This window comes from Zalophus californianus, chromosome X (assembly GCF_009762305.2).
Source record: "Zalophus californianus isolate mZalCal1 chromosome X, mZalCal1.pri.v2, whole genome shotgun sequence".
Classification (NCBI taxonomy): Eukaryota; Metazoa; Chordata; class Mammalia; order Carnivora; family Otariidae; genus Zalophus; species Zalophus californianus.
The window spans coordinates 66,211,931-66,238,198 of NC_045612.1; the positions used below are offsets into that span (position 1 = coordinate 66,211,931).

The window sequence follows — 26,268 nt, forward strand, 5'->3', positions numbered from 1 at the left end:
AAGGGTCTGCCTTCAGCTCAGGTCCTGATCCCAGGGTCCTGGGATCAAGCCCCGCATCGGGCTCCCTGCTCGGCGGGGAGCCTGCTTCTCCCTCTGCCTGCAGCTCCCCCTGCTTGTGCTTTCTCTCTCTGATAAATAAATAAATAAATTCCAGTTAGTTAACAGTGTAATATTAGTTTCAGGTGTACAATTTAGTGATTCAACACTTAAATACAACACCCAGTGCTCATCACAACAAGTGCCCTCCTTAATCCCCATCACCTATTTCACACATCCCCCTACCCACCTCCCTTCTGGTAGCCATCAGTTTTTTCTCTATAGTTAAGAGTCTGTTTCTCAGTTGTCCTCTTTTTGTCCCTATGATTAAGCTAATTTCTACTCAATCAAACCGCATGATTCCCAAGTCCCTGTTTTCTAGAGGGGACCAATGCTGAGCCAATGTTAGGCAAGCCAGTACAGGGAGTTCTGAAGGTACCTAAGTCCTGGAAGATTAGCTAAAAGCAGCAGCAGCTATAACAACACAACAGATACACAGTGAAGTGTGTTAGTTCTTCAGCTTTGGGTCTATCCCAGATGACTTTGCATGGTCACACAGATCCTCTGCATACTTCTACCAGGGCAAACGCTTTCCTCATCTCCCTGGATTCCTGATGTGGGCGGGCAAACTGTTTTATTGCATTCTGAACTTTCAAGTCTATACTAAATCGGTTATTCAACTTAAAAGGCAGCTGTACATTTTATGTTATGTACATTTTACCACATTTTTATATAAAGCAACTAACATTGAAGAAGAGTTCTGTGTAATAAATATGTTAAGTGCCTTCATATACATTATCTCATTACATCCTGAAAAAGGGAGCCCTTTAAAGTAGAAAGTGTCTCCATTTTTTATGGAGGAACTAAGGTTCAGAGAGACTAAGGGACTTGCTCAGGACCACCCAGATGAAAAATAAGCTGAAGTTGAAACTTGAACCCAAGCCTAAGTCCTAAATTCATTGTCTTTCATTTCCAGGGTTGGGTTTTAGACCTAAATATAATGGAGAAGACTTCTCATGCACTATAAGAAATCTTCAGAGAACTACTACATACAAGTTTAGGGTATGTGGCTATAATTTATAAGTTTGTATCATATTTTTAATATTAAATTATACTCTTCACTGGAGATAAAAAAAATGAGTATCTTTTTTGGTTGAAATTAAACATTTTGCATTTAGTTCTCAGGAATCTTCAAATAACCTGCTTTATAATATTATTTACAAACTATGCATTTTCAAATCAGACGTTTATTTCCAGTGGTCAACCAAGGTATTCTCTTTTACTCAAACAGATCTTTGCCTACAATTTGGAAGGAAGGAGTAACCCCAGTGGAGAAGTAAAATATACTACCTATCCAGATAAGCCTGGATCCCCTAAAACACCATATATAAAGGGAAAAAATCTATGCACACAGAGTAAAAATTGGATGGGGTAATGTTTTTGTATTTAAAACGTACCCTTTCTGTCTTAATATTAACTATTGAGAAGAAATCTGCTAATTGCCCTCAGCTTTATAAAATATTCTCTTATTTTCATTTGAAATATTTCACCTTATAAATGAGTTCAGTTGTAAATGACATTTTTTATAGTTCTCTGTTGAGTTCTCTATTGCTGTCTCAGTAAGTCACACATGAACAAATTACTAAATTTTATATGAGCCCTCAAAAATTATAGTTATTCCAAGTAAGATTATATCTAATATAGAGGCCTCAATTAAAAAGACACATCAATGATAAATGCCAGCTTGATAAGAAATTATGTTTTCACAAATCATTTTGCCTCTCAACTGGCAAAATCTACTTCAAGGTACAAATACTTAGCATTTTAGTCTCTTCGAAAGAACTTTAAAATCTTACTTGTTTCATGCCTAATATTAATACCCTATTAAATTTCATGTTTGTATTTTTTCTCCATAAAAATTTTAATTTATAAGATAACGTTCCTAAGTTTATTCAAGAATAATATTAATTTTATTTCTCTTTTCAGAACCACCCAAAGATAATGGTGGGACATACATTTCAAGTTACAGTTTAGAAGTTAATGAAAATTCAGATGGTAAGACATCATGATTTTTTTTCAAAGTTAAATTATAAGGTTTTTAAAAAGTTTTTGTTTAAATACCAGTTAGTTAACATACAGTGTACTATTAGTTTCAGGTGTACAATATAGTGATTCAACCCTTCCATACAACACCTGGTGCTGATCACAACTGTGCATCATTTTTTTTAAAGTTTTTATTTTGAAATAGTTTTAGGCTTATCCAGAAGTTGTCAAAATAGTGTAGGGAATTCCTGTATATAACCTTCACTCAGCTTCTCCTAAAATTAATATCTTACATAACCACAGTACAATTGTCAAAACCAGGAAATTGGCATTGGTACAATACTATGAACTAATCCAGGACTTACTTGGATTTCTCCATTTTTTAGTAGCAAATTATGTTTATTTACTGATCTTTTATTATTTTATGGCTAATTCTATAAGGAATATAATTATTTAACTGTTGTAAATAGGTAACTGGGCCACAGTTAGTTTCCAAAATGCTTATTTCTTAGTATATACACGAGATAATAATGGGACCCATAAAATTTATAAGCTACCTATAAATAAATTAGATAAATTTGCTTTTATCCCTTCAGAGAATTCCTGGAACATAATCTACAGCAGAACCACAAAGGAATTTCTATATGATCACCTGCAACCTGGTACTACATATAAACTGAGAGTCTTTTGTACCTCACCTGTAGGCCAAAGCCAGGTGAGGAAACAGAGAGGGAAGTGCTTAAATTGAGGATTGAAATTATTTATGTTACTAAGTGTTTTAAAAAACTGAATTTGAATTTAATATAATCATAAGGTATTTTGTATTTCTCTTAGCCTTCAGATATATTGACTATTCAAACACCTACTCTTTCTCCTGCATCTTGCCATCCTCTACCTTTGCATGGTGAAACCAAGACCAAAGAAACGAACATCAAATGTGGTGAGGCTTCTTGTATGATTTGAATGACTTCACCTAAATTTATTGTTTTGTAACCTCTGATTTTAATTAATTAATGTTACTGAAGCAGAGCAAGTGCATTTTTTACTACAAAATCAAATAATATTTATAAAACTATTTCTTACTTGGTAATTGAAATCACAATAATTTTTGAAGTATAATTAACATTCAATATTATATGAGTTTCAGGTGTACAACATATTGATTCAATAATTCTATACATTAGTCGTGCTCACCACAATAAGTATAATCACCATCTATCACCATACAGTGTTATTACAATATTACTGATTATATTCCCATGCTGTACTTTTCCTCTCCATGACTTATTTATTTTATAGCTAAGTTTGTAACTTTTAATCCCCTTTATCTATTTTGCCCATCACCCCACCCACCTCTCCTCTGGCAGCCACCAGTTTGTTCTCTATATTTAAGAGTCTGGGGTTTTTTTTGGTTTTTTTGTTTCTTTGGTTTGTTTTTTAGAGTCCACATATAAGTGAAATCATATGGTATTTCTCTCTGACTCACAACACCTAGTAAATACCCTCTAGGTCCATCCATGTTGTCACAAATGTTTTAAATGTCAAAATTAAATTTAAAATTTAATTGACCCAATTAATATAATTTGAGTATTCTGTTACTTTATTAAGTGTTTTGACATTGTGTCTTCTAAAATTATTTTGTATTATTTTAAAGGACCACCCCTAAAATTATTCACAAATTTTTAAAATTTATTCTGTACATTTTTATAGATTATCATCCTAATGAAAACTCTGAAGCACCTGCATATGTCAATAAGGCAGAAGATAACCAAGATGACAAACGAGGGTACCCTAGTTCCAAAGTGAGATCCATAGTGAGTAAAGTAATTTCTGAAGAATCCAGTTTCTTGTTAAAAGTAGTGAATAGTGCTGGAGAAGTTATATTGTTCAGTTGACCCATTCATGGTTCATTTCACTTTGGATGAATATATGCTTCTACTTCCTGTCAGGGTGGGAAGTGACCATACCTGCACAATCATCTTTGTGTTTTCTTATTTGTTTGTTTGTGTTTATTTGTAGTTGGAACCTCATCCATTGAAGTGTGAAACTGCACCAGTCCCAAGCCCTCCTTCTCAATGTGGTATACCTGTGCTAACCTGCAAGGGTCCAACCTGTGTTGTTGTTAGTTGGAGGGTATGCTATCAATTTATTTTTATTAATTTTGTTGATATAAGAGCACACCTATTGGTTTAGTATTTTTTTTTAAAGTCTACAACTCCCTAAGGAGTCAGAGTTTAGATTAGGGTTCCATAAATCTTGGACCATGGTTCTAGAACACACATAAGACCTGATACTAGTACTATTAGGAAGGCTAAGGCTAGGGATGCCTGGATGGCTCAGTCAGTTAAGTGTCTGCCTTTGGCTCAGGTCATGATCATGACCCGCATAGAGCTCCTTGCTCAGCAGGGAGCCTGCTTCTCCCTCTGCCTACCTCTCTCACAAATAAATAAAATCTTTAAAAAAAAAAAAAGGCTAAGAATAGGGGCACCTGGGTGGCTCAGTCGATTGAGTGTCCAACTCATTTTTGGCTCAGGTCATGGTCTCAGGGTCTTGAGATCAAGCCCTGCATCAGGCTCCATGCTCAGCACAGAGTCTGCTTGAGATTCTTTTCCCTCCCCCTCTGCTCCTCCCCCCTGCTCTCTAAAATAAATAAGTAAATAAAATCTTTAAAAAAAAAAAAAGAGGCACCTGGGTGGCTAAGTCAGTTAAGCGTCTGCCTTCAGCTCAGGTCATGATCCCAGGGTCCTGAGATTGAGCCCCATGTCCAACCCCTTGTTCAGCGGGGAGCCTGCATCTCCCTCTGGCTGCTGCTCCCCCTGTTTGTGCTCGCTCTTTCTCTCTGTCAAATAAACAAATAAAATCTTTTTTAAAAATTTAAATAAATAAATAGCTAAAACTATGGTAATCCTATGGTAATCCTGCTTTTCAGACTCTATATTTATAGAGATTAATAAATTTGGAAAACCAAATAGGCGATCAATAGGTAACTAATTTAATTTTTGAAACCAAAATAAGAGATAATAAAATTAAATCAATTTATAGAACTTCAAGCCCCGCATTGGGCTCCCTGCTCGGTGGGAAGCCTGCTTCTCCCTCTCCCTCTCCCCCTGCTTCTGTTCCCTCTCACGCTGTGTCTCTCTCTGTCAAATAAATAAATAAAATCCTTTAAAAAAAAGTGACTATGAGATAATGAAGCTTTAAAAAATGTTTTGCATCCATGTGAATAGCTCCCCATTTAAATAAGCTCAAAAAATAAAAACTGGCCTAGTTATTATGCCACCTATGTATCTTTGAATTTTTCTTCTATTCTTCCCAGACTCTAGCAGAGGAAGGTTTTTAGCATTGACACAAAAGCTTTAGTTTGATAATAATAAATGACAAGTCTGATTACAGCACTGTACAAAATCCAGAGAATACTGGAATTTGTGTTTGAACCCACTAATCAGTAGTAATATTAAGCAACATTAGTATATCTAGGTTTGCTCTTTTTTAAGTAACCTATTTGAGAATACTTTTAACAAATTAAAAATAAGAATTTATCAAATATGTGGGATTAGCCAATCCTTTCTCTTAATTTTATTTGAGCCTTTTAATGTTAATTATAGTATTCTGCCTTATATTTAATTATTTCTACAATTGTCTCATACCATTTAATAGATTATGAGTTTTGATATTGAAAGAATTATGTTGTAACTCTCCACAATATCTAGTATAATGACAATTTATAGAAAGAACTCAAATTTCTGTGTTTGTTGCATCTTTTAGATTCCTGTGTGTAATGGTGCTGAAATCACTGAATATAGACTTGAGTGGGGACAAAGTGAAGAATCAATGCACTTGATTTACACTGGCCCTTGTCTGAGCTATAAAGTTAAAGGTCTCATTCCTGCAACTACATATTTTTGCAGAGTTCAGGTAATCCCAACAGTTATTCCAATGTAAATAAGACAACAGTTATTAACCTATACTATCCACATCCATAATACTGACACCATTTCCAGTGTAGTGACTAGAAGGGATTAATAGACTTCCAAATGTTAAATATTTCTCATGTTCAGCAACATCATTCTGAGCTCCTTCACCTAGCATTTAAAGCCCCACATAATCTGGAACCTACTTTTTATGCCAACTTGATTGGCCATTATATTTTCTACAGTTCTGTTTCCCAAATTACCTTGAACTTAACAATCATCTGAAATGCTTGTTTAAAACACTGATTCCTGCACCTTCACTCAGACCTACTGAGTCAAAATTTCTAATCCAGTGACTTCTTAATCTGTAAAATTAAAAAGCACTCAAAGTGATAATTATCATCAATTAGGAAAAATTTCAGAAACTATTTCAAACAAGTCTATTCTACCGCCACCCCAAGTATGCCTTGTACATTTCTTCATACCTTATTCATTGCCTATCTTGTCCCATAAAACCAAGCTTTTGCATGAATGCTTCCCTGAAAACCTTAGCTGGAAGTGATCTCTTCCTCCTCTGAACTACTAGAATTATAAGACACACAACATTAAGGCTTGGGGAAACAATCCAAATTTGGAAAGATCTGATATGTTGTCCCTATCAACTAAAGCCATCAAATTGTAGGAGCCCTAATACTGAGAATCTAAGTTCCATCTCCCAGATTGCCTTTCATCACTGGAAGTAATTTTTTTTTAAATCCTTTGTCAACTATTTTGGGTATCTATTTTTTTTTTTGGCAAAATGCTCTGACAATATATATTTGTGAGAAGACCACTGCAATTGTCCAAAGGACAGGTGAGTTTATGAATATTAAGGATGCTACAATGGGAATGCTAAGACATTAATGGAGCTGAAAGATAATTGAGAAGTTAAAATCAATGGAATGTGATCCTGCCAAGACAGAATATCCCCATACCTCCCAGGTCCTCCTTCTTACAACTAAAACTCTCTGAACATAACACAACAAACAAGCATAGTTAGACTATAAATGGTGGAAAGAAAGAAAAATGTAAAAAGAAAAGGATCCCAAGGACCTCACAAATTGAAAAACAACACAGTAGTGAGCCCCCTGGGTTTTGTTATCACCGCACACATGTCCCAGAAAGGATATGGGAGAAGCCTCCAATTCAGAACTGCCAACAGAGACAGGGAAAAAAATCTTCAAGAAAAGCCTACATCCTGCCAACAAAATGACTGGGAAAATGCTAGCCTAACCACAGAAAATATCTTAGGTAATGCCCACCATACTCCCACCAAATGAAATTGAAATCTCAATTAAAAAACCACACACATTCCTGCCCTTCCCCAACCCTGAAATTTCAACAGGCAGAGTGGGAAGCTGACCATCCAAGCCACTCCAGAAGCAAGGAACATGCTCCAGTTTCCCTACCCAGTAGTTTCAGTTCCAGCAGGGCCAAGCACGGAGTTAATCTTTCATTCACTGCCTGGCAAAATCAGACAGTGCTCTGCTCCCATTCCCCTGCCAACTGGTGTCAGTATGGCCAAGCAGGGACCTTATGATCTTCCACACCTCTTTGATGGAAGTGGGAAGCAGCACTCTAATTCCCCTGAATGGTTAGTGTTGGCAAACTCAACTTCCACCCTCACCCAGCAGCAATGGACTGACCAAGGTGGTGTGATTCAGGCTAGTTAGCACTCTTCTTTTAACCCTGTGTCAGTGAAGCCCAATGGGAAGTTTATTTTTTTAAACTTAAGTATAGATTAATTGACATACAATATTATTTTTTATTATTATGTTCAATTAGCTAGCATATACTACATCATTAGTTTTCCACGTAGTGTTCAAAGATTCATTAGTTGCATATAACACCCAGTGCTCATCACCACACGTGCCCCCCTGAATACCCATCACCGGGCTAACCCATCCCCTCACCCCCCTCCCTTCTGTAACCCTCAGTTTGGTTCCTGGAGTCCAGAGTCTCTCATGTTTTGTCTCCCTCTCTTGATTTCTTCCCATTCAGTTTTCCCTCCCTTCCTCTGTGGTCCTCTACCCTATTCCTTGTATTTCCACATATGAGTGAAACCATATGATAATTGTCTTTCTCTGCTTGATTTATTTCACTTAGTATAATCCCCTCCAGTTCCATCCATGTCGAGGCAAATGGTGGGTATTCATCCTTTCTGATGGCTGAGTAATATTCCACTGTAGATATAAACCACATCTTCTTTATCCATTCATCTGTTGAAGGGCATCTCAGCTCCTTCCACAGTTTGGCTATCGTGGACACTGCTGATATGAACATTGGGGTGCATGTGCCCTTTTTCACAATGTCTGTATCTTTGGGGTAAATACCTAGTAGTGCAGTTGCTGGGTCATAGGGTAGCTCTATTTTTAACATCTTGAGGAACCTCCATACTGTTTTCCAGAGTGGCTGTACCAGCTTGCATTCCCAGCAACAGTGTAATAATAGGGTTCCCCTTTCTCCACATCCTTGCCAACACTTGTTTCCTGTCTTGTTAATTTTAGCCATTCTAACTGGTATAAGGTGGTATCTCATTGTGGTTTTGATTTGTATTTCCCTGATGGCTAGTGATGTTGAACATTTTTTCATGTGTCAGTTAGTCATTCGTATGTCTTTGGAGAAGTGTCTGTTCATGTCTTCTGCCAATTTTTTGACTGGATTGTTTTTGGGGTGTTGAGTTTGAGAAGTTCTTTATAGATCTTGGATACCAGCCCTTTATCTGCTATGTCATTTGCAGTATCTTCTCCCATTCCGTGAGTTGTCTCTTAGTTTTGTTGACTGTTTCCTTTGCTGTGCAAAAGCTTTTTATCTTGATAAAGTACCAAAAGTTCATTTTTGCTTTTGTTTCCCTTGCCTTTAGAGACATGTGTTGAAAGAGGTCACTGTGGCCAATGTCAAAGAAGTTATTGCCTATGTTCTCCTCTAGGATTTTGATGGATTACTGTCTCACATTGAGGTCTTTCATCCATTTTGAGTTTATCTTTGTTTATAGTGTAAGAGAATGGTCCAGTTTCATTCTTCTGCATGTGGCTGTCCAATTTTCCCAACACCATTTATTGAAGAGACTGTCTTTTTTCCATTGGATATTCTTTCCTGATTTGTCAAAGATTAGTTGACCATAGAGTTGAGGGTCCATTTCTGGGCTCTCTATTCTGTTGCATTGATTTATGTGTCTGTTTCTGTGCCAATATCATGCTGTCCTGATGATCACAGCTTTGTTATATAGCTTGAAGTCAGGCATTGTGATGCCCCCTGTTCTGGTTTTCTTTTTCAACAATTCCCTGGCCATTTGGGGTCTTTTCTGGTTCCATACAAATTTTAGGATTGCTTGTTCCAGCTCTGTGAAAACTATTGATGGTATGTTGATAGGGATTGCACTGAAAGTGTAGATTGCTCTGGGCAGCATAGACATTTTCACAATGTTTATTCTTCCAACCCATGAGCATGGAATGTTTTTCCATCTCTTTGTGTCTTCCTCAATTTCTTTCATAAGTGTTCTGTAGTTGCTAGAGTATAGATCTTTCACCTCTTTGGTTAGGTTTAGTCCTAGGTATCTTATGGTTTATGGTGCTATTATAAATGGAATCAATTCCTTAATTTCTCTTTCTTCAGTCACATTGTTAGTGTATAGAAATGCAACTGATTTCTGTGCATTGATTTTGTATCATGCCCCGTTGCTGAACTGCTGTATCAATTATAATAATTTGGGGGTGGAGTCTTTCAGTTTTTCCACATAAAGTAATGTGTCATCTGCAATGACAGAGAGTTTTTCTTCTTTGCCAGTTTGAATGCATTTTATTTCTCTTTGTTGTCTGATTGCTGATGCTACAGCTTCTAGTACTATGTTAAACAAAAGTGGTGCGAGTGGGCATCCCTGTCGTGTTCCTGACCTTATGGGAAAAGCTCTCAGCTTTTTCCCCATTGAGAATGATATTCGCTGTGGACATTTCATAGATGGTTTTTATCATATTGAGTTATGTTCCCTCTATCCCTATATTTTGAAGAGTTTTAATCAGGAAAAGGATGCTGTATTTTGTCAAATGCTTTTTCTGCATCAACTGAGAGGATCATATGGTTCTTGTCTTTTCTTTGTTAATGTGATCTATCAGTTGATTGATTTTCAAATGTTGAACCACCCTTGTATCCCAGGAATAAAACCCACCTGGTCATAGGGAATAATCCTTTTAATACACTGTTGGATCCTATTGGCTAGGATCTTGTTGAGTATTTTGGCATCCATGTTCATCATGGATACTGGTCTGTAATTCTCCTTTTTGATGGGGTCTTGGTCTGGTTTTGGGATCGGGGTAATGCTGGCCTCATAGAATGAGTTTGGAAGTTTTCCTTTCATTTCTATTTTTTGGAACAGCTTCGGTAGAGTAGGTATTATTTCTTCTTTAAATGTTTGGTAGAATTCCCCTGGGAAGCCATCTGGCCCTGGACTCTGGTTTTTGGGGAGCTTTTTGATTACTGCTTCAATCTTGTTACTGGTTATTGGTCTATTCAGATTGTCTATTTCTTCCTGTTTCAGTCTTAGTAGTTTACAAGTTTCCAGGAAGGCATCCATTCCTTCCAGGCTGCTTAATTTGTTGGCATATAGTTGCTGGTAATAATTTCTAATAATTATTTCTATTTCCTTGGTGTTAGTCATGATCTCTTCCTTTTCATTCTTGATTTTGATTTGGGTCCTTTCCCTTTTCTTTTGGATAAGTCTGGCCAGAAGTTTATCGATCTTATTAATTCTTAACTATTGAAAGATATGAATTTAGTGCCATCATATTGTCTGTAAAATCCCTGTTTCTATAGATTATCTCTTTAAATTTCTGGTCTGGTCTATATTACTCTTGGGGTCTTTCTTCTTTTATAGAATCCCCCTTAATATTTCTTGCAGGGCTGGCTTGGTGGTCACATATCCTTTCAGTTTCTGCCAGTCCTGGAAGCTCTTTATCTCTCCATCCATTCTGAATGACAGCCTTGCTAGATAAAGCATACTTGACTTCATGTTCTTCTCATTTAGTACCCTGAATTATGTCTTTCCAGCCCTTTCTGGCTTGCCAGGTCTCTCTGGATAGGTCTGACGTTATTCTGATGTTCCTCCCTCCATACATAACAAATATTTTCCCCCTAACTTCTCTCAGGATAGCTTCCTTGGCTTTAAGATTTGCAAGTTTCACTATTATATGCTGGAGTGTTAGCCTATTTTTATTGATTTTGGGAGGGGTCCTCTCTGCTTCTTGGACATGAATGCTTGTTTCCTTCCCCAGATTGGGGAAGTTCTCAGCTATGATTTGCTCAAATATGCCTTCTAGTCCTCTCTCTCTCTCCATCCCCTCAGGGATCCCAATAATTCTGACATTGGAATGTTTCAAGGCATCTTTGATCTAAGTCTGTTCTCATGGGCTTCTACCTGCCTATCCCTATCCTCCTTGGCTTCCTTCCTTTCTATCAGCTTATCTTCTAGATCACAGATTCATTGTTCTGCCTCGTTTACCCTGGCTGTTAAAGAGTATCCAGTTTAGACTGCATCTCATTCATAGCATTTGTAGTTCGGCCTGATTAGATCTCAATTCTGCCCTTAGAGATTCTATATTGTCGCTAATGCTTTTCTCAAGCCTAGCTATTGACTTCATGATTGCTACCCTGAAGTCTGCCTCTGACATCTTTCTTATATCCATATCCATTAGATCTGTGGCAGAGGACATTGTCTCTGATTCTTTTCTTTGTTGGGAGTTCCTCCTTCTAGTCATTCTGTAGAGGGATGGTTGAGGGAATGGACAGCATCCAAAATATCAACCATTACCCAAGCAAAAAGCATCTACGAAAAAATCCAAAGTGGGCAAAAGCTACCACAGATACGCCATCAAAGCCAAGATGATCCAAAACAATAAAAAAGAAAGAAAAAAGAGGAAAAAAAGAGGAGGGCGGGGAGAAAGATTATAATCTCTCAGGGTGGACACAGCAGGGTGATCTGCCTGTTCCTGCTTGATTTTTGGTCTGTATGGTAGAAGACACTATATCCCAAAATTGCAAAGAAATCAGAACTTACATATATATCAAGATAAAATTGAATAGAGTGAAAACTGGGCTAGTATGGGGTATAACTCTATAAAGCATATATGTGAAAAAGAAAATAAAAGTTAAGAAGCAACTTTAAAACATCAGTTGGGAAATACAAAATATTTGAAATGGGAGCAGGGTTTAAAAAAAAAAGAAAATGAGTAAGAAAAGAAACCAAAAAAGAAATGTAAAATTTGAGCCTGAAGTATAAACGAGTTGTGAGGGAGCAGCTGGAGCTCCCTATTATTTTCCCCTGGCGCTGGAGTTTCACAGTTCTGTGGGAAATAAGCTTAAGCTTATTCACCTGTTCTTCCAGTCTGTCTTCTGGGAGAGAGGCCTGCTTGCCTGGGTGGGGTTGCCCCACCCCTTGTCAGGGGGATGGGCTTAATGTGAGCTGGTTGGCTGTGTGGCTTTTGTTCCCTGGCATCTTTCCACTTCTCTTTAGAGGGTCAGAGCTAATATAGCCCTGCAACCCAGAGCTGCAATGTTGGGGTCGACACCCCTCAACAGATCCTCCAGTTCAGTCCATCTCCACTTCTGCCTGTACCAATCTCCACATCTTCTGGAGGAGGGGCCTTTTGCATTGATCCTCAAATGTCTTTGCCCCAGGCAGAATTGTACTGCCCTTGCCAGGGGCCAGGCTAAGTCATCTGCTCCGGATTGTTCTCTGTGGCTTTTGTTCCCTGAAGGCTTTCCACACAGCTTTAGAGGATTAGAATGAAAATGGCAGCCTCCCAATCTCTGGCCCTGGAGCCGAAAGCTCGGGCCCCCACTCCTCTGTGAGCCCACAGAGAAAAGCAGTCAATCACTCCTATCACTCCTAGTCTCCCTAGTCTCTAGCACTCCGTGCCCACCTGGACTGTGACCGAGCATTGCTATCTCTGGCACACAGCCCTGTTTGAAGTCTCCAAACCCAGCAGATTCCTGCCACATGCTCCTGCACCACTCCTCCCAGGGGAGGAAGGGGGCTCTCCCTGGTTCTGCCACTTGTTGGGCCCCTATTTGAAGAGCAGTGGCCTAACTGTGCTGCAGATCACAGTTTATGGCAACGCTGAGCTGAGAGCCCACTCCTCAGCTCACTCTTTGCGGCCGGCTTCGCTGCTCCAATACCTGGGAGCTCTGCCACACTCAGGCACCCCCACTCTTCCTGTGACCCCCAAGGATCCTGAGATCACACTCCCCCAGGGAGGGTTCCACCTCCCGATTAGCTGCCTGAGTGACATCACTCATTGGAGCAGACTTCTGTTCCAATTTTGTGCTCCACTGCTCTATCACTTGCCAGTAGCCAGCTGAGGGAGGCTCCCTCCCCCCATGGTCTATCTTCCCATATATCGCCTTGGATTCACTTCTCCACATCTCCTACCTTGTGGTAAATGGTCGCTTGTCTATTTGTAGAGTTGCAGCTATTCTTTTCTTCAATCTCCAGTTGAGTTCACAGGTGTTCATAATGGTTTGATAGCTATCTAACTGAATTCCTGAAATGAAGGTCTCCCACTCCTCTGCCATCTTGGACTCCTCCCCCCCAGTGAGAAGTTTAATCTACATTTCCACCTACCAGCACTGAGACTGAATGAGGACATGGGAAGCAGGGCTAGGCAACATTCAGATCCCTCCTTCACCTGCTGTCCACTGAGGAGCTCAGCCTGCATCTCTACTCAGCATCAAAGAGGCAAATCTAGGTGTGGGAGGCTATGCTACTTGGCACCCTACTACCCCACTCCCTTCTCCTGGTGTCATTAGGACACAACTGGGAACTGAGCTTCCACCTCCACCCTAAAGGAACACAGATATTAATCAGTTCTCCATTTACCCCTTCATGGTATCATCAGGGACCAGTGAGAAGCTGAGCTTAGACCCACACTCAGAGACAGTCATATGGTGAAAATAGTTGCCCTATATAATAACCAAAATAAAAACCTTACTGAATGGGTTCAATAGTAGAGTGATGACAGAAGACAGAATCTGTGAACCTGAAGACAGATTAATAAAATCTGAATACAGATTGAGTAACAGAAAAGATTTTAAAAGAAAAAAATGAACAAAGTTTCAGGGATATATGGAACAATAACAAAAGAGCTAATATTCATATCACTAAACTTCCAGAAGGAGAGACGAGAAAGAGTGGAAATGAAAAATTGTCCAAAGAAACAATAAAAACTTCCCAATTTGGGGAAAAACATAAACCAAACAATTTAAAGAACTGAGAAAATCTAAAATACAACAAATCTGAAGAAATCCACAGTACCAAAACATATCATAATTAACCTTCTGAAAATAAAAAACAAATTAAAAAATCCTGAAAGCACCCAGAGAGAAATGGTACATTACTTATAGGTGAAAATCAACTCAAAAGACAAATATATCTCTTTTGAAACCATGGAGGCCAGAAATAAGTGGCACATTTTTCAAGTCCTGAAAGAAATTAACTGTCTACTTGAAATTATATTCAGTAAAATCGTTCTTCAGGAATGAAAAGAAAATAGACATTCTCAGATAAGGAAAACTAAGAATTTGTTGCCAGTAAAACTCCCAATAAAATTGGATACAGAAATCACTCTTTTAAAAAAAGGAAATGATAACAAAAGAAGGCTTAGAACTTCAGAAAAGAAGTGACATTGGGGTTCTAGTCCAAATGGTGACATAACAGGCTCCTGAACTCATCTCCTTCCACAGACACACTGAAACCACAGTTAAACATGGAACAATTTCCTCTGAAAGAAATCCAGAAATTAGCTGAGGGACTCATAAACACCAGAAAGATGAGAGAAAAAAACACATCAAAATGGGTAAGAAAAGCTGAGATATACTCTCAATATAAACTCCACATACAGCACAGCAGCATACAATGGGGAGGAAACCCACAACTGCCAGTTTTTCTCTGAGGAGTGAGGAATTTGGGTCCAACACCTAGCACACCAAGTTTGAAAACTTCCACCTAATGGGCAGGCCCCTAAAATACCTAGCTCTGAAAGCAAATGGGGAATGCATCCATGAGACCCACAACACTGTACCAAACAAAGAAACAGTCTTAATGGGCTTGCTAGGACTCACACTGGCTATCCCCTCAGGTCTCAGTGCAGAGGTAGTAGAAACACCCATCTCCCAGCCTTTCCCTGAAAAAGGCCTATTTGAATATTTTTAAAGCTGTGACCTAAGAGTCAGCCTCCTAATTTAGACACGTCTAAGCAATAAATACAATCTCCATCTGCCACACTCCAGGTCACTAGTATCTCCTTGAAAGGAGCTTGTGCACATGTATGGCACCCCAGCATTGTGGTTGCCACCCAGAGGATGCAACAATTGATTTCCTGGCTCTGGTGACCAGTGAAGCTTGCATTTATAGGTTTCAGAGTACTGTAGCAGACAAAGAAACAGTTCTTGACTGGCTGTAACCCCAGGGCTCAGTACAGGGGCACAAGTCAGAAACACCCATTTCCCAGTCTTTCCCTGAAAGAGTCTGTTTTGCATATCTTAAAAGCTGCAGCTGAGGGTCCAGTTTCCAATAAGCTTGAATTGAGGTGCTGACTGGTATCCTTCCCTTTGGAACACTGACAGATACTGGCATACCTTAAACCACTGGAACCACTAAGAACAAAGAAACAAGCTCGCACAATCACTAAGGGCTAGGACCAGGCCAAATGATAATGTTCATCTTCTACACAAGGCTACTCCTTAAAGACTGTGAGAGAGGTAAATGTTTTCTCTAATGCACAGAAAGGTAAAATGAGGAAACAGAGAATATTTTACAAGCAAAAAAACAAGATAAACCTCCAGAAACAGCCTTTAATAAAATAGAAATAAGATATTTACCTGATAAGGAGTTCAAAATAGTGGTCATAAAGATACTAACCAATGTCAGAAGAACAATGCATGAACAAAGTGAAAATTTCAACAAAAAGAAAGTTAAAAAGTACCCAATAGAAATCACCTAGGTAAAGAATATAACTGAACTGAGAAATTCAATAAAAGGGTTGAACAACAGACAAGAGCAAGTGGAAGAGAAAGTATCAGCAAACTTGAAGACAGGGCAGTGGAACTCATGCAATCACAGGAACAAAAAGAAAAAAATGAAAAGGAGGGGACTTATGGGCTACTATAAAGGAAACCAATATATGTTTATAGGGATCGCAGGAGGAGGACAGAGAGAAAGGGAAAGAAAGCTTATTCAATGAAATGGTGGCTAAAATATTCCTTAAACTAGGGAAGGAAAACAGCCATCTAGATCCAAAAAGTCCCAAAAGACCAACTAAGATAATCCAAAAAGACCCATTATGCAGACACATAATTGTCAAAAGTTAAAGACAAGGAAAGAATCTTAAAAACAGCAAAAGAAGAACAACTTGTTACATGCAAGAGAACCCCCATAACAATATCAGCAGATTTTTCAGCAGAAATTTTGCAAGGAAGAAGACAGTGGCATGATGTATTCAAAGAGCTGAAAGAAAAAACTGCGAACAAGGAATACTCTACCCAGAAAAGTTGTCCTTCAGAATTAAAGGAGAGATCAAGAATTTCCCAGACAAGCAAGCAAAACCCGAAGGAGTTCATCACCAACACACTGCCCTTACAAAAAATGTTAAAAGGACTTTTAAAGCTGAATGAAAGGACACTAATTACTAACAGGAAAACATGAAAGTATAAATCACAGTGGTAAAAGTAATTACATAGTTAAATTCTGAATACTATATTGTAACATTGGTGGGTAAGACACTTATAAATCTATTGTGAAGGTGAAAGTACTAAAAACGATTACAATAATTTAATGAATACATAAGATAAAAACATGTAAATTGTGCCATTGAAGACATAAAATGGAGGTTAGAGTAAAAATACAGACCTTTAGTACACATGCAAACTTAAGTTGCTATCAGCTTAAAATAGACTGTTATAAATATGTTTTTTATAAATCTCAAGGTAATCACAAAGCAAGAACCTATAATACATACACAAGAGAGAAAGAGAGAGGAATCTAAAGATATCACTGTAGAAAATTATCAAATCACAAAGAGCAAGAGAATAAAAAAGAAACAATTCTGGAAAAGCAGCCAGAGAACAATTAAAATTGCAATAATAAGTCCAAACCTATCAATAATTGCTTCAAATGTAAATGGATTCAATTTTACAGTCAAAAGGCACAATTCTACAGTCAAAATGGCTGAAAAAATAACAAGACCCAACTATATATAATGTCTAAAAGTGATTCACTTCAGCTCTGAGGACACACACGAAGTGAAGGAATAGGAAAAGATATTCCATGCAAAAGGAAACCAAAAGAAGGTAGGGATAGATCTACTTACATTTGACAAAACAGACTTTCAGCCAAAGACTGCAATAAGAGACAGATAAAGTTACTATATAGTGGAAAATGGCCTAATCCAACAAGAGAATATATCATTTGTAAATATTGATGAACCCAACATAAAAGCACCTAAATATATAAGGCAAAAACTAACAGACCTGAAGGGAGAAACAAACAACAATGCAATAATAGTAGGAAACTTCAATATTCCACTTTCAACAATGGATATATTGTCTGAACAGAAAGTGAAAAAGGAAACATGGGATTTAAACTGTATGTTAGAGCAGATGGACTTAACAGATATTTACAGAATATTCCATCCAACAGCAGCATACACATTCTTCTCAAGTGCATATGCAATACTCTCCAGGATAGATCATATGTTATGTCACAAAAAAGCCTTAAAAAATTTAAGATGATTGAAATATCAAGCATCTTTTCCAACCACAATGGTATGAAACTAGACATTAATTATTAAGAAGAAAACTAGAAAATTCACAAATATGTGGAGACTAAAACAACATGCTACTGAATAGTCAAGGATCAAATAAGAAATCAAAAGAGAAATCAAAAAATATCTTGAGACAAATGAAAATGTAAATACAATATACCAAAACTTAATGGAATGCAGCAAAAGCAGTTCTAAGAGGGAACTTCATAGTGATAAATGGCTACAATAAGGAAAAAGAAAGTACTCAAACAAACTAAATTTACACCTTAAGGAACTAGAAAAAGATAAACAACCTAAGCCTAGTAGAATGAAGGAAATAACACAATGAGCTAACAATAAACTAGTTAAATGAAATAACAAAGATCAGAGTGGAAATAAATAGAGACCAAAAAAATAGAGATCCACAAAACTGAGACATGGGTGTTTTTCTTAAAGATAAACAAAATAGACAAACCCTTATCTAGACTTACCAAGAAAATAAGAATGAGGATTCTCTTTTTAAAGATTTTATTTATTTTAGAGAAAGAGAGAATGCACGAGCTAGGGGAGGGGCAGAGGGAGAAAGAGGAGAAGCAGACTCCCCACTGAGCAGGGAGCCTGACACAGAGCTTGATCTCAGGACCCCAAGATCATGACCTGAGCTGAAACCAAGAGTCAGATGCCTAACTGACTGAGCCACCCAGGCACCCCCAGAAATAAAGATTCTAATAAACAAAATTAGAAACGAAAGAGGAGACTTTCCAACTGATGCCCCAGAAATACAAAACACCATAAGAGAGTACTATGAACAATTATATGCCATGTTGAAAAAGGAAGAAGAAATGAATATATGCCTAGAAACATACAACCTACAGAGACTGAATCATGAATAAATAGAGAATATGAACAGATCAATAATGAGTAAGGAAACTGAATCACTAATAAAAAACTTACCAATAAAGAAAAGTCCAGGACCTATCAGCTTTACTGGTGAATTACACCAAACATTTACAGAATTAATAGAAATCCTCAAACGCTTTCAAAAAAATAGAAGAGGAAAGAATACTTCAAAATTCATTTTATGAGACCAACATTACAATACTACACCAGACAAATACAGTACAGGAAAAGAAAATTACAGTTTCCCCAAGAAACATAGAGGCAGGGGCACCTGTGTGGCTCAGTTGTTAAGCGTCTGCCTTCAGCTCGGGTCATGATCCCAGACCTGGGATCGAGCCCCACATCAGGCTCCCTGCTCGGCAGGAAGCCTGCTTCTCCCTTTCCCACTCCTCCTGCTTGTGCTCCTGCTCTCGCTGTCTCTCTCTCTCTGTGTCAAATAAATAAAATCTTTTTAAGAAAAAAGAAACATAGATGCAAAAAATCCTCAACAAAATATTAGCAAACCAAATTCAACAATACATTAAAAAGATCACACACTATGATCAAGTGGAATTTATTTCAGGAATGCAAGGATGGTTCAACATCTACAAGTCAATCAGTGTGATACACCACATTAATGAAATGAAGGATAAAAATCATATGATCAAAAAAAATCATATGATCCCTCAATAGATGTAGAAAAAGCATTTGACAAAATTAGACATCCATTCACAATAAAACAAAAACAACAACAACAAAGAAACTCTCAACAAACTGGTTAGAGTGAACATACCCCAACATAATAAAGGCCATATATGACATGCTCACAGCTAACACTATTCTCCCATCCAAGTACTAACCAGGACTGACCCAAGATAACACTATTCTCAACAGTAAAAAGCTAAAAGTTTTTCTACCAAGATCAGTTACAAGACAAGGATATCAACTCTTGCCACTTTTAGTCAACATAGTCCAGGGAGTACTAGCCAGAGCAGTTAGGGAAGAAAAAGAAAAGGCATCCAAATCATAAAGAAGTAAAACCATCCCTATTTTCAGGTGATACATTATATGTAGAACATTCTAAAGACTCCACCAAAAAAATCATAATTGAGGGTGCCTGGGTGGCTCAATCAGTTAAGCGTCTGCCTTTGGCTCAGGTCATGATCCCAGAGTCCTGGGATCAAGCCCTGCACTGGGCTTCCTGCTCAGCAGAGAGCCTGCTTCTTCTCCCCACTGCCTGCCACTCCCCTTCCTTGTGCTGTGTGTTGTGTGTGTGTGTGTGTGTGTGTGTGTGTGTGTGTGTGTGTGAAATAAATAAAATCTTTAAAAAAAAAAGAAATCATAATTGAATTCCATAAAGTTACAGCATACAAAATCAATATACAAAAGTAAGCTGTGTGGGGCACCTGGGTGGCTCAGTTGGTTGAGCATCTGACTCAGGTTTGGCTCAGGTCATGATCTCAGGGTTGTGGGATTGAGCCCTGTGTTGGGCTCCGTGTTCACTGGGGAGTGTGCTTGGGATTTTTTTCTCTCCCTCTCTCTCTGCCCCACCCCCCTCAAATAAATAAATCTTAAAAAAAAAACAAGTTGTGTTTCTATACACTAATAACAATCTGAAAGAGAAACTAAGTAGATAATCCCATTTATGACTGCATCAAAAAGAATAAAATACTAAGGAATAAATTTAACCAAGGTGAAGGATCTATTTACTGAAACTGTAAGACATTGTTGAAAGAAACTGAGGAAGACACAAATAAATGGAAAGATATTCTGTGCCCATGGATTGGAAGAATTAACGTTGTTAAAATATCTATAACTACCACAGAATCTAGAGATTCAACACAACCCCTATAAGAATTTTAGTAACATTTATCACATTAATAAAACAAACAATTCTAAAATTTCTATGGAACCACAGACGATTCCAAATAGCCAAAAAAAATCCTGACAAAGAAAAAAGGAGAGGCATAACATGTCCTGCTTTCAAACTGTATTACAACGCTATAGTAATCTAAACACTATGGTACTAGCACAGAAACCAATACATAAATCAATGGAACAGAAGAGAGATCCCAGAAATAAAAAGGACATATGGTCAATTAATTTATATCATAGGAGACAAGAATATACAAGAGGAAATGGATTATCTCTTCTAAATAGTAAACTGGACAGCCATGTGCAAAGAATGAAACTGAACCACTATCTTACACCATACACAAAAATGAATCAAAAATGACTTAATGACTTCAACATAAGAACTGAAATCATAAAAATCCTAGGAGAAAACATAGGGGGTAAGCCTCTTGACATAGCTGTGGCAATGATATTTTGGATTTGACACCAACAGCAAAGGCACCAAAAGTAAAAATAAATAAGTGGGACTATATCAAACTAAAATCCTTCAGCACAGCAAATTAAACATTAAAAAAGTTAAAAGGTAGGGCACCTGGGTGGCTTAGTTGGTTAGGCATCTGACTCTTCGTTTTGGCTCAAGTCATGATCTTGCAGCTGTGGGATTGAGCCCTGTGTTGGACTGTGACAGTGTGGAATCTGTTTCAGATTCTCTCCCCCTCTCCCTCTCATTTTCTCTCAAATAAATAAAAACAGTCTTTTTTAAAAAGTTAAAAAGAAACCTATGGAATGAGAGAAAATATTTGGAAATCATATATCTGACACAAAGGTTAAAATATATGAGGAACTCATATAATTCAATAGCAAAATAGTAATCATTCAATTTAAAAATGAGCAGAGGAGTGCCTAGGGCTCAGTCATTAAGCGTTTGCCTTGGGCTCAAGTCATGATCCCAGGGTCCTGGGATCGAGCCCCATATCAGGCTCTCTGCCCTGTGAGAAGCCTGCTTCTCCCTCTCCCACTTCCCCTGCTTGTGTTCCCTCTCTCACTGTGTCTCTCTCTGTCAAATAAATAAATAAAATCTTTAAAATATATATACATATATCTCTCTTAAATAAATAAATAAATAAATAAATAAATAAATAATGAGCAGAGTAACTGAATAGACATATTTCCAAACCAAAACTACATGAGATATTATCCCATACCCATCAGAATAGCTATCATCACACGTTTTTGTATTTTAATTCCAATATAGCTAAAATACAGTGTTACATTAGTTTCAGCTGTACAATATAGTGATTCAACAATTCCATACATCACCCAGTGCTCACCACAAGTTCACCATTTAATCCCAATCACCTATTTACCTCATCCCCTTACCCCCTTCCCATTTGGTAACCAAAAGTTTGTTTTCTATATTTAGAGTTTGTTTCTTGGTTTCTCTCTTTTTCCTTTCCTAATTTCTTTTGTTTTTTAAATTCTACATATGAGTGAAATCATATGGTATTTGTCTTTCTCTGACTTATTTCACTTAGGATTATACTCTCTAGCTCCATCCATGTCATTACAAATAGCAAGATTTCATTCTTTTTTATGGCTGAATAATATTCTGTCATACATATATACCACACCTTTACCCATTCATCTATTGATGTGTACTTGGGATGCTTCCATAATTTGGCTATTATAAATAATGCTGCAATACACAAAGAGGTACATGTATCCCTTTGAATTAGTGTTTTTGTATTTGGGGGGTAAAGAGTGTGAATACTGGACTGTAGGGGAGTCCTATTTTTAACATTATGAGGAACCTCCATACCACTTTCCACAGTGGCTGCACCAGTTTGCATTCCCACCAATAGAGCAAGAGGGGTACTTTTTCTCCACATCCTAGCCAATGTTCGCTGTTTATTGTGGGTTTTTTTAGCCATTCTGAAAGGTGTGAGGTGATATCTCATTATAGTTTTGATTTGCATTTCCCTCATGATTAGTGATGTTGAGCATCTTTTTGTGTGTCTGTAATCCATGTGTATGTCTTTTTTGGAGTAATCAACATAAACTTCACAACTTATGTAAAAATTAACTCAAAATGGACCGTAGAAAACTGAAAATTGAAATATAAAACTATAAAGCTTTTGGAAAAAAAACAAAGAAGATCTTCAGGATCTAATGTAGGCAATGAGTTCTTAAACGTCATACCAAAAGCACAATCCATAAAATGAAAAACTGATAAATTTGACCTCCTCAAAGTTTTTTTAAAGATTTTATTTATTTATTTGAGAGAGGGACTAGGAGAGCACAAGCAAGGGGAGTGGCAGAGGGAGAGGGAGAAGCAGGCTCCCTGATGAGCAGGGAGCCCGATGTGGGGCTCAATCCCAAGACCCTGGGATCATGACCTGAGCCGAAGGCAGATGCTTAACCAACTGAGCCACGCAGGCGCCCCTGACCTCCTCAAACTTAAGAAGTTTTACTCTGCATAAGACCCGGTGAGGAGGACAAAAAAGACAAGCATAGACTGGAAGAAAATCTTTACAAAACACATATCTGACAGTGGACTAATACCTAGAATATATAAAGAACTCTCAAAAGTCAACAGTTAAAAATCCAAACAACTCGGGCGCCTGGGTGGCTCAGATGGTTAAGCGTCTGCCTTCGGCTCAGGTCATGATCCCAGAGTCCTGGGATCGAGTCCCGCATCGGGCTCCCTGCTCCTTGGGAGCCTGCTTCTCCCTCTGCTTCTCTCTCTCTCTCTCCCTCTCTCTCTCTCCTCCTCTGTCTCTCATGAATAAATAACTAAAATCTTAAAAAAAAAAAAATCCAAACAACTCAATTACAAAACAGGCAAAAGACATGAACAGACCATTCACAGAAGAGGATATACAGATGGCAAATAAACACATGAAAAGACCTACAACATTATTAGTCATTAGGGAAATGCACAGTGAGATATCAACACACCTAATCAAAATGGCTAATAAGAAACAGTAATAACACTAAATGCTGGTAAAGACGTAAAAAACTGGACTAATCATACATTTCTGGTGTGAATTACATCCACTCTGTAAAATAGTATGGGAGTTTCTTACAAAACTAAACATGCACTTACTAATATGCCCAGCACTTTTGGGCACTTTATCCCAGAGAAATGAAAATGTATGTCCACAGTAAAACCCGTACATGGATATACATAACTCCTTATTTGTAAAAGCCAAAAACTAGAAATGACTCAGATGTCCTTCAACATATAGTTTTAAAAATTAGCACATTCATACACGGTATACTATTTGGGAATAAAAAGAATCAAACTATTGATTCACACAACTTCAGTGGATCTCAGGGGAATTACGCTGACTGAAAAAAAGCCTATCTAAAAAATTTACATACTGCATTATTCTATTTATATAACATTCTTGAAATAGCAAAAATACAGGTTAAAGAATAAACTACTAGTTGTCAAGGATTAGAAAAAGAGGGAAGGAAGTTGCTGTAAGTATAAAAGTGTAGTACAAGGGATACTTGCAATGGAATATCTTAACTGTTGGTTGTCACATTAAGCTACACATCTGATAAAACTATGTATGACACTATACAAATGAGTGCATGTAAAACTGGTGAAATCTGAATAATTTCAATGGATTTTATCAATGTCAATTTCCTGGTTGTATATTGTACTATAGTTATGCAAAATGTTCCTTTTGGGGTAAAGTGTGTAAATTGTACATTTAAGTCCACAATGATCTCAAAATAAAAAAAAATTACAAAATCAATAAAACAGTGAATTGATGTGAACTTCAGGCTACCACCAACAGAGATAGTAACTAGAAAATAAAGGAAAGAAAGAAACTTTAGTGGGCTAAGTGATGAGTTCAGTTCAGGTATATTTTTCCTGAAATGTCCATATTAGTATTCTTCACTTACCTTCACATATTTAGACTTTTTACCTTAAATATGTAACCTAAAGATTTTGGTGTCTATGTGAGCATCTTCAAGTAATTTTGTTTCATACTGCAATATATAAATGTATCAAATCAGAGGCACCTGGATGGCTCAGTCAGTTAAGCCTCCTACTCCTGATTTTGGCTCAGGTCCTGATCTCAGAGTCGTGAGATCAAGCTCCACATTGGGCTCTGTTCTGGGCATGGAGCCTGCTTAAGATTCTCTCTCTCCCTCTCCCTCTGCCCCTCCCTACCACTTGCATACTCTCTCTCTCTAAAAAAACAAAAAGTATCAAATCAATAAGTTATACACTTTAAACTTACACAATGTTATAGAGCAATTCTACCTCAATTTAAAAAAAAAACATTTTCTTAGAATTTGAGGTTAAAATTTTTGTCTTGTTTTTATACAACAAAATGGTTTATGCACAAAACAAAATAATGAAGCTCTAACAGAATATACTTTTTCAGGCTGCAAATGTAGTTGGAGTTGGACTGTTTGAAGAAACTGGCACAGTAACCACACCAGCAACTGTACCAGCAGTAGTACCAATGCTCCATGAAGTCGAAAACAAAGTTCCTGCCAAATTGGCATCATCTTGCATTGCTATTCAATGGGAGGAACCTGATTGTCATGGCTCTCCAATCACTGGATATAACATTGAATATGGAGACAGAAAAATTCTGACTGTTGAAAGAGTAACAGAGTATCTTCTAAAAAATCTACAGCCTGATACCACATACAAGTAAGTTGCTTGTATCTTACTTTGGGTAGATGAAGTTTTTCTAAGAATTTTGAACAAATCTACATTTCTTTGTTTTATATAATCTACACATTTTTTGAAAGAGAATTTTACTGTTTTAGAAAAATCTGGCACTACTAAATCTACATTTCTTTGTTTTATATAGTCTACACATTTTTTGAAAGAGAATTTTACTATTTTAGAAATATTTGGCATTACTAAAAGCCAGTTTCTCCTCATCAAAAATTGTCAATACTGATAATGCAAATTCAAGATTTTCGCCTCAAAAATTTGACTATAATAATCAGTATAATATGATGGTCAGTATCTTTTCATAGGGTGACTAGGGGCATAGTTTAAATGTAGAAATTTATTTTCCTTTCTAAATCCAAATTAATAGTTTAATTTTTTTTTCTTACCACTAGAATCAGAATTCAAGCTATCAATCATTATGGACTAAGCCCTTTTAGCCAATCAATAAGAACCAAAACCAAGCCACTACCACTTGATTCTCCTCATCTTGATTGTGTGGTCTATGGACACCAAAGCCCCAAACTGAAATGGGGTATCTCTTCAAGCAAAGGGTTACTTTCCAACCTTATAAGCTACAATTTGTTAATAGGAGATCAATCTGGGAGGTAAGCTATCTGTACTATTTAACATGTATTCTAATAAAAATGTTTTAAAATTTCCTATCTTAAACATATAATCCAAAGCGGTTTCAATGAACTGATAGATGTGAAAGCAGTACATTATCATGTTAGATAGTTTCTTAAATTCCTACTGATAATTTAGTTATTTTTGTTCTTCCAAAACATTTCTTCCTTTATATAACACACATTAATAACAAGGAATAGAAGTTACAAAAGGAATATGAAAGCCAGCACCTTGCCATTATGACATTTACAACCTGATTTTTTTTTCCTTTTGTGTTGTACCCACCAGGCTTCAAGTTGATTTATTTAGGATTTACTGAGGACCAGTTTCAAGTCTAGAGTTACTTGTACCTAAGTGAACTTTGATTAATAATATTGCTTCT

The 26,268-nt window shown here is 37.3% G+C and overlaps 1 protein-coding gene across 1 annotated transcript in view; it reads left to right on the forward strand.

Moving 5' to 3' along the window:
• Positions 1-26,268, forward strand: part of LOC118356499 (fibronectin type III domain containing protein 3C1-like) — a 96,422-nt gene that overhangs the window by 60,173 nt on the left and 9,981 nt on the right. The window contains exons 10-15 of the mRNA XM_035725444.1: positions 2,914-3,019; positions 3,790-3,893; positions 4,099-4,212; positions 5,845-5,994; positions 24,958-25,232; positions 25,655-25,867. Coding sequence (XP_035581337.1) covers positions 2,914-3,019; positions 3,790-3,893; positions 4,099-4,212; positions 5,845-5,994; positions 24,958-25,232; positions 25,655-25,867 — 962 coding nt within the window. The remainder of the gene's footprint in view (positions 1-2,913; positions 3,020-3,789; positions 3,894-4,098; positions 4,213-5,844; positions 5,995-24,957; positions 25,233-25,654; positions 25,868-26,268) is intronic.